Source organism: Fukomys damarensis, unplaced genomic scaffold, assembly GCF_012274545.1.
Source record: "Fukomys damarensis isolate Sample0158 unplaced genomic scaffold, DMR_v1.0_HiC HiC_scaffold_27, whole genome shotgun sequence".
Classification (NCBI taxonomy): domain Eukaryota; kingdom Metazoa; phylum Chordata; class Mammalia; order Rodentia; family Bathyergidae; genus Fukomys; species Fukomys damarensis.
Genome location: NW_022900939.1, coordinates 2620187 through 2630034, shown reverse-complemented (window position 1 = coordinate 2630034; position 9848 = coordinate 2620187). Strand labels below are relative to the sequence as shown.

Here is a 9848-nt window from a genome sequence, read left to right as displayed (position 1 = left end):
ACAACAGAATAAAAGACTGTGAAGATAGAATCTCAGACATAGAAGCTAGGATAGCAGACAATGATCATGAAAAGAGAGGTCTCTTAAAAACAGTAAGGAAGCATGAGAAATTGATCCAACCACTCCTAGATGATGTAAAGAAAAACAACATAAGACTGATAGGAATCCATGAAGTACCAGGAGAAAATGCAAATGCCTTAAAAAAGCTGTTCAAAGAATTAATGACAGAAAACTTCCCAAACAGAGGGGAAGAACTAGACATATAGATAAGTGGGGCATATAGGACATCAACTAGCCACTATTTTAAAAAAATCTACACCTAGACATATAATAATCAAGATCCCAGAAACCCAACAGAAGAACAAAATACTACAAGCAGTAAGAGAAAAGAAATAAATCACATGCAAAGGAAAGCCCATCAGAATCACAGCAGACTTTTCAACACAAGCCCTCATGTCAAGGAGAACCTGGAGTGAGGTGTTTCAAGTCCTAAAAGAAAACAACCTAAAACCAAGACTGATGTATCCTGCAAAACTCTCTTTCAAAATGGACGGAGAAATATGATAAATAAAATAAGAACACCTGAGAAACTTCATGAATACTAAACCAGCACTACAAAGAATTTTAAACAATATCCTAGAAAAAGACAATGAAGATCACAACACCAGGAGGCACAACAGAGCAAATCAAATAGCGAAGACAAGAAACTAAAAGGAGAGGACAAAAAATAAAGAGTCAACAAAAGGACAATAACATGACAATAATAAGTCAGTACATATCAGTTATAACTAGCAATGTCAATGGCCTCAACTCACCAATCAAGAGAAATAGATTGGCAGATTGGATTAAGAAGCAAAATCCAACAATATGTTGTATACAAGAAACACACCTAGTGCAAACAGAAGCCCATAGACTGAAAGTGAAAGATGGAAAATGATTCTCCACGTGACAGGAGCCCAGAAAAAGCAGGGGTAGTAATCTTATTCTCAGGCAAAGCAAATTTCAAACCAAAACTGATGAAGAGAGACAAAGAAGGCCACTACATCCTTTTAAAGGGAACAATCGAAGAGGAAGAAATGACAATCATAAACATATATGCACCAAATATAAATGCCCCCAACTATATAAAACAAATATTAAGTAGCATGAAAAAACAAAGAACCACTAATACAATTGTAGTGGGGGATCTGAATACCCCACTATCAAAAACAGATCATCTAGCCAAAAAATCAACCATGAAATACTAGAACTGAACCAAGCTTTTGAATGCATGGACTTATTAGATGTCTATAGAGTGTTCCACCCCACAAAATCAGAATATACATTCTTTTCAGCTGCACATGGGTCATTCTCCAAGATAGATCACATACAGGCTCCCAAAACAGGTTTGAATAAATGCAAAAGAATTGAAGTTATTCCTTGTATATTATCAGATCACAGTGCAATAAAGCTAGAGATAAATAGCATAAGAAACAGTAGGAACTTCACAAACACATTGAAATTGAACAACACTTTCCTGAATAATCAATGGATTACAGAGAAAATCAAAGAAGAAATTAGACAGTTTTTACAAATAAACAAAAATGCCAATACAACATACAGGTATCTATGGGACACAATGAAAGCAGTTCTATATGGAAAATTCATAGCACTGAATACCCACATTAGGAAAACAGAGCAAGCTCAAATAAACAACCTAACTATGACTCTTAGACTCCTAGATAAACAAGAGCAAGAAAAACCTGAAGTTCGAACTAGAGAGGAAATTATAACGATAAGAGCAGAAATGAGCAATGGAAACTAAGAAAATGATACAAAAAATAAATGAATTGAAGAGTTGGTTTTTTGAAAGAATAAATACAATTGATAAACCCTTAGCAAACCTTACCAAAAAAAGGAAAGAAAAGGCTCAGATTCACGCAGTCATGAATGAAAAAAGGAAAAGTCACAACAGATCCCACAGAAATCCAGAGGATCATTAATACATACTATGAGAACCTGTACTCTAATAAAATGGAAAACACAGAAGAAATGGACAGATTTCTAGATACTTATGAATTATTAAAGTTGAATGAAGAAGATAAAAACATTTTAAACACCCCAATCACTCAGTGAAATTGAAAATGTAATTAAAAACTTACCAACAAAGAAAAGCCCAGGTCGTGATGGATTCACTGCTGAATTTTACAAGACATTTAGAGAATATCTACTGCCATTGCTCTTCAGACTTTTCAGTGAAATTGAAAGAGAAGCAATACTTCCAAATTCATTCCAGGAAGCAAATAGCACTTTGATTTCCAAACCTGGGAAAGATGTAACTAAAAAAGAAAACTACAGGCCAATCTTCTTAATGAATATAGACGCAAAAATCCTCAATAAGATACTAGCAAACAGAATACAGAGGATCATCAAGAAGATCATACCTCCTGACCAAGTTGGATTTATTCCAGGGATGCAAGGATGGTTCAACATACGTAAATCAATTAATGTAATACACTACATTAACAAAGTCAAGGACAAGAACCACATGATCCTCTCGATAGATGCAGAAAAAACATTTGACAAAATTCAACACCCATTCATGATAAAAACTCTGCAAAAAATTGGAATAGATGGTCTATGTCTCAACTTAATAAAGGCTATCCATGAAAAACCAACAGCCAACATCATATTAAATGGCCAAAAACTGAAAACCTGTACATTAAAATCAGGAACAAGACAAAGATGCCCACTATCACCACTCCTCTTCTATATAATTCTGGAAAGATTAGCCATGGCAATTAGATAAGAGAAAGAAATTAAAGCAATAAAGATAGGAAAGGAAGAAGTTAAACTGTCATTATTTGCTGATGATATAATACTTTACATTGAAGACCCAAAAAACTCCACCAAAAGACTTGTAGACTTAATTGACACTTTTAGCAGAGTAGCTGGATACAAGGTCAACACTCAAAAATCAACTGCCTTCTTGTACACAAATAACAGACTCACTGAGAAAGAAATTAGGGAAACAGTTCTTTTCACAATAGCACCCAAAAAAATGAGGTATCTGGGAATCAATCTAACAAAAGAAGCAAAAGACCTCTACACTGAAAACTACAGCACTCTGAAAAAAGAGATTGAGGAGGATATATGAAAATGTAAAGATGTCTCCTGCTCCTGGGTAGGAAGAATCAACATAGTGAAAATGGCCATACTACCAAAACTGCTATACAGATTCAATACAATACCAATTGAAATCCCAACACTATACTTCACAGAACTAGAAAGAAGAATATAAAAATTCATTTGGAACCGTAAGAGACCTAGAATAGCAACAGCCATCCTAGACAACAGAAACATGGCAGTGGGTATAACAATTCCCAATTTGAAACTATACTACAAAGCCACTGTGATAATAACAGCATGGTACTCACAAAGAAGCAGACCTGAGGATCAGTGGAACAGATTGGAAGACACAAAAACAACTCCAGATGCACTCAGCTACCTCATCTTTGACAAAGGAGCTAACAGTCCCCACTGGAGGAAAGATAGCCTCTTTAATAAATGGTGTTGGAAAAACTGGATCTCAACCTGCAAAAGATTAAAACTAGACCCTTATCTGTCATCATGCACAAAATTAAAATCCAAGTGGATTAAAGATCTAAATATAAATACAAAAACAATAAACTTGCTAGGAGAAAAGTTAGGCAGAACTCTGGAAGACATTGGCTTAGGAAAAGACTTTATGAACAAATCCTCAGTAGCACGGGAACTAGCAGAAAGAATCAACAACTGGGATCTCATCTTATTAAAAAGCTTCTGCACTGCAAAACAAACCATCAACAGAACTAAGAGACAACCTACAATGTGGGAAAACCTTTTTACCAGCTGCTCCTCAGACAAAGGACTATTATCTAAAATATATGAAGAACTCAAAACAACCAGCTCCCCCCCAAATATAAAGACGCAATTCTAAAATGGGCATCTGAAATGAACGGACATTTTTCAGACAAAGAAATAAAAGCAGCAAGTAAATATATGAAAAAATGTTCCACATCACTGGTCATTCCAGAGATGCAGATGAAAACAACACTGAGATTCCACCTCACCCCACAAAGAATGGCTTCTATTAAGTAATCACACAATAACGAATGTTGGCACGGCTGTGGGGAGAAAGGAACCCTTCTCCATTGTTGGTGGGAGTGCAGACTGGTGCAACCACTATGGAAGTCAATATGGAGATACCTCAAAGAACTAGGATTAGAGGTTCCATTTGACCCAACCATCCCTCTGTTTGGGTATCTTTCCAAAAGAATTAAAAGAATCATATCACAGTGATATATGCGCACCTATGTTTATAGTGGCACAGTTTGTAATAGCTAAAACTTGGAAACAGCCCATCTGTCCATCAATTGGAAACTGGATAAAGAAGATGTGGGTTTTCTATAAAATGGAATACTACTCAGCCATAAAGAATGAGAAAGTGGATTCATTCATAGGTAAATGGGTACATTTTGAGGATATACTCCTAAGTGAAATAAATAAGCCACACATATGCAAATACCGAATAGTTTCTCCAGTGTGAAAAACTAAAATAGTACTCAAGATCCTAATGGGACAATTAGCAAATAGGAAGAAAAGGACCAAAGGTGTAGGGACAGTGAGAAGTATAGAGAAAGGGGAATAAGGGAAAAGGAAAAAAATATGAGAAAATGTTAAAATGGAATTAAAGTGTTTGAAGTGGGGAGAGGAAGTGGGGGTGAAGGGAGGGTGGAGACACGGGGAAAAAATGAGAACCAAGACCTGGCATGTAAAGGTACAAGATCCCAGTAATGAATGTAACTGTGCTGTCTACCTAGAATGTAACAATAAATTAAATTTAAAAAAAACAGTTACCGAATAATCTCACTCATTTATGGAATTCAACAAAAGTGATGTCATACAACTTGAGAGGTGAAGGGAGTCAGGTGGAGAGAGCAAGGAGGAGGAGGGATGGGGAAGGTTAGTGAGTCGCTGCTAAGTCACTGTGAGGCTGGGGCTCCTGTGTGCCATTTCAGAGTAGGATGAGGATAGATAACAATTATATACTGTATTCTTCACATAGGTAGAAGAAAGGAAGAGTTCACTGTAGAGAAACAATGAATATTTGAAGAAGCAGACTTGTTTATCTTGGTGTAAGCACTCCCGGAGGTATGGATATAACCATGCATCTCGGAACAACTCTGTAATGTGTAAAATATGTACGTTTTCATTTATCAATGTAAAACCCATTTAATTTCAAAATGTAGCCATCTTGGTCCCTAGAGGGAGCTTGATGTCTTTTTCCATAAGAGACTGGGATGAGGAGCTGTAGCTGTTCTCAGGGGAAATCTCCAGAGATCACAGCGTCTCATAATTGTCTCCAGGTCTCCGGCAGGACTGGAGCTGACAACAGGTGAGAAGGGACGCGGCGCTGCCTTTGCTCCTGGACGGCACTGGCCCATCGGAGAGAGAGTCCCTGTCACGAGTGCAGGAGGGGTTCTGACCCGAGGACTGGCTGTGAGGCCGCAGCAGCGGCCACGGAAATCCCTCAGCGGGAGTCACATGGAGGGAACTGTAAAGGCTGAGACGTTGGAGAGGAGACTCAGAGACCCCTTGTTGTTGACAGACGCACTTCTGTGACAGAAGTATTCACATCATGTTTATGTCATAGATAAGAAAGAAGTCATTTCTCCAGTAACACAGAAGGGACTCCTGGTACCTGTGGGTCATGACCCATGTTAATATCCTCTTCTTCATTTTTTCCTCCTTGCCTTAGGTACGTTGGAAAGTGTAACTACTCTGTGAGTCAGAAGAGCTTCTCTCAGAGAGCGTCAGCAATGCTCAGGGAATATTTTTATGATTTCAGAGCAGTATTCTGTACTGACTGTTACTGCTGATTTAGCAAACTGGTAAGCATCTACGTGCCACAAATATTTTAGTCAGAAATGTAATTTATGCAATATCAGTGCCCTAATTATAAATAGAAGACATCATTAAACAATAAAGATGTTTTTAAAATATTATTTCAGTGTTGAATGAGCAGACGGTATAAACTTCTTTCATAGAGACTTTGTTCATTCCTAAGACGAACAATGCTCCTTTGCCAAAAAAAAAAATATGAACAAAAACAATGAAGAGAGATGATGCTTTGAGTGGATACTGATGTTGCCTTTCTTGCCATATATTTGCATCTCACTTGGAGTAAAAAAAAAGCCACAAACATAAACCCAGAATAGTGAACTGATTCTTCTTTGTTTTGCAAAGGTGTCTAAATGAATTAGTATAATCTGAAATGCTTGTTCTTGGAAGGTGGCCTTCACTCGTGGATCTCAAGTTGCCTCTTACTTACATAATCTTGCAGCATAACATAAATGCAGTTCTGCTGTATACGTAAGAATATTACACGTAGCACATCCACACCATTGCCATATCAAGTGCTGACCAAGTGTTGTGTATGTTAAAAGTGAACATGTGATGGGTTTGATGAAACAGTATTTTCAGGGGGATGGTTGATAAATTTAGTTGGAAAAAAGCTTAGAAAAAAGACAATAGGACATAATAATTTCCTGCTCTCCCTTCACCCCCTCCTCCCCTCCCCATTTAAACTCAATGAGGAAAAAAATAATAATAATTTCCTACTAAAGACTGCAAAATAAATTTAAAAATTTTAAGTAGGGTTACCACACAAGAAGAGATTCAACTAAAATATTTAAGTCCTAGCTCTCTGAATTTACTATATGATGAGATTAATGAATGAAAGACTAAGTTAAAGAACAAAAGACTTTTTCTCACTCTCCAATACAGATTTCAAGGAAGCAATTTCCACAAAGCCTGATCCACATGGATTTGCAGCTGCTGCAAGGACATCCATGGAGGACAGTGAGGCCCTGAGGCCCCGGAGAGCACAGAGAATCACAGAGGTCCTTGTGTGGGGAAGGGAAACTGTGGAGGGAAACTTCAAGTCACCTGCAACCAAAGCCCTGAGTGTCACCGACCTGGGTCAATACTTCTTCACAACTATTTTTGCATCTTAGTAATAGCCTGAGAGCTGGGACTCATCAGGATGAGCTTTACACCCATCATTTTACGGTCCTTAGCTACTTTTCCATTCTCACAATAACGCCTGAAAGTCTGTCTCCTTGCTCCGTTTATTGTGCAGATCACAAATCATGTTCAGTGCAGTCCGTGGAGGACTCACAATGTCTGGGAGGTAAGGGTGCGGCTGACGCGTGTCTCTCAGAGCATAAACTCTCTGCTCTGCTGTATCCGCTGCTCCTCCCTCCCTGGGCTCCCCTGCACCAGGGCGTGTGCACCACCCCAGTGACCTCCCCACATCCCCTGTGCTCAGAGAGGAGCCATAAGGGTCAGGAGTCAGCTCCTTTCCAACTTGATCAACAGCTGGTGCTGATAAGGATTCACTGTCTACAGGGGGAGGTGAGCTGCTGATAAGCACTAGGAGACAGGGCAAAAGATTCCAGTTTCACTCAGGACCTGTTAGCACACTGAGGTATTTTGTCTTTGAAGAATTGATCATTTCCTGGTTTTTGTGTTTGTGGATACTTTTAGCTCCTGATGAAATTAACACATAACCGTTAAGTCAGTTCACTATAAAAACTGAAGACTGACTTTGAAAGAAAGGAGAAATTGAGTAATTACAAATCAGGTAATTTCAGTCAGACTCGAACTCACTTCCAACCCTCAGCCCTCAAGCCCAGTCGGCATAGGTCACGGTCCAGGGTGGGTGCAGAGCAGAGGTTGCCATTTCACAGCTGTGCAGTGAGAATGAGCCACCCCCGCTCTTGTGATTCATAGTTCATGTGAGAGAAACAACAAATCCAAAGCACAGCATCACTGGGGACACAGCGGTGTCCATCTGACGTGGCCGGATGGGTTTATGGTAGGAGAGCAACTTGACGGTGTCAGATTATCCTGCGCTCAGGAGGAGTTGATCTGCTCACAGATGCATCCACAGAATTCCTGGAGAAGTTACTGTAGTGAACCTTCTGTATTTCATTTTACAAATTTAAACTTTTCAGATGACATAGATGATCCATTAAAATTTTTAAGAGTTTAAACCTATAAAGCTACATACAATTAACAGAATCAGCTGTGTTTTCAAGAAAATACTTCTGGAGAATCTTCAAATTCAAACTTCTCTAACATTACACATGACATATGGCACTCGTACTTTCTGATTTCAGTTGCTCTATGTTTCTGTATTTTCTTTATCACTACTGCAGCACATGTAGAGGTTCTGGACAGCACTGATGGAGAACAGGACAGAGGTGACTGAGTTCCTCCTGCTGGGACTGACCGATGACCCACGCCTGCGGGTTTTCCTCTTCATCACCTTCCTCCTCATCTACACCCTCACCGTGGCTGGGAACCTGGGGATGCTCCTGCTGATCCTCCTGGACCCTCGTCTGCACACTCCCATGTACTTTTTCCTGGGTAACCTGTCCCTGGTGGATTTCTGTTACTCCTCAGTTGTGACTCCCTCAGTCATGGCTAGGCTTCTTACAGGAAACAAGGTCATTTCCTACAATGCCTGTGCTGCTCAGATGTTCCTGTTTGCAACCCTCATTTGTGTGGAAAATTATCTGTTCACTGCCATGGCCTATGACCGCTATGCAGCAGTGTGCAAACCCCTGCGCTACACCACCACCATGAGGAGCAGTGTGTGTGCGGGTCTCGTCATGGGCTGCTATGTCCTTGGTTTACTGAATGGCTGCATCCACACTGGGGAAACCTTCAGTCAGTCCTTTTGCAGCTCCAATGTGATTGATCACTTTTTCTGTGATGTCCCACCAGTCATGGCTCTCTCTTGTTCTGATAAACGGGTTAGTGAGCTGGTTCTTGTTTATGACGTGAGTTTCCATATTTTTTTTGCCATGCTGCTTATTTCAACATCCTACATCTTCATTTTTCACACCATCCTAAGGATGCGCGCAGCTGCAGGACATCACAAGGCTCTGTCCACCTGTGCCTCCCACTTCACTGCTGTGTCCATTTTCTATGGGACGATCATCTTAATGCACCTAAAGCCCAGCTCCAGTCACTCCGTGGACACTGCCAAAATTGCCTCTGTGTTCTATACTATAGTTATTCCCATGCTGAACCCTATGGTCTACAGCCTGAGGAACAAGGAGGTCAAGAGTGCATTCTTAAAGGTCATGAATGCATTGGTGTGTGGGAGGCCCAGTAAGGTATAGGATTTTTATTGCAACTTTGTGAGCTGAACAATTTCTGGATTCTTCTCCAAGAATGCTGTTACATGTTGAGGCCTATATTAAAATTAAATTATTGAAGTAATTCATTCACTTGTACAAAAATGTTTTGACATTAAAAAACAAGTGTTTTCAGAAATAAAAAAACAGAGAGTGAGAATGCTTAAAATATCCCGGTGTGTCCTACCTAAAACATCCCTAGGGATATTGATATATGCATGCGTTGCATAGGTGTTCTGTTTTAGACCTCATGTCAATGGAAATGTGGATACAGCAGGCTCAAAGATGCCCATAAATGCAATCAGTGTTCATGGGGGTCTCACAATGACAAACAGAAGTGGATGTGGTAGGTTTCATCAGGCTCCAGAACAATGCGGTATTTGTGACAGTTAATTTTACATCTTGATTTGGCTGAACAGTGAGATGCACAGGTAGCCAGGACACATTTTTAATTTTTCTTTGTGTCTGTGAGTGTTTGCAGAATCTCAAATTTAAAGCAGTGGTGAAGGAAGGTCTGTGTACTTCATTATAGAAAATAACCGAAAAAGTCAAGAGAGAGCAAGTGTCCTCCCCCTGCCCTGTCTCTGTCCTTGAGGACATTTCCCTTCTGACACTCTT

General features: G+C 39.6%; 1 protein-coding gene across 1 annotated transcript; it reads left to right on the top strand.

Moving 5' to 3' along the window:
• The first annotated feature begins 6820 nt into the window (after positions 1–6820).
• On the top strand, positions 6821–9215 carry LOC104868440 (olfactory receptor 5B2). Its single transcript, XM_019208793.1, has 2 exons — positions 6821–7002; positions 8244–9215. Exon 2 carries the CDS (start codon positions 8271–8273, stop codon positions 9213–9215), a length of 945 nt encoding a protein of 314 aa, XP_019064338.1. The 5' UTR covers positions 6821–7002; positions 8244–8270.
• Positions 9216–9848: the final 633 nt, after the last annotated feature.

Bases quoted from the DNA above. Each gene is read 5' to 3' on its own strand.
- LOC104868440 (XM_019208793.1), top strand. From the start codon at position 8,271: ATGGAGAACAGGACAGAGGTGACTGAGTTCCTCCTGCTGGGACTGACC.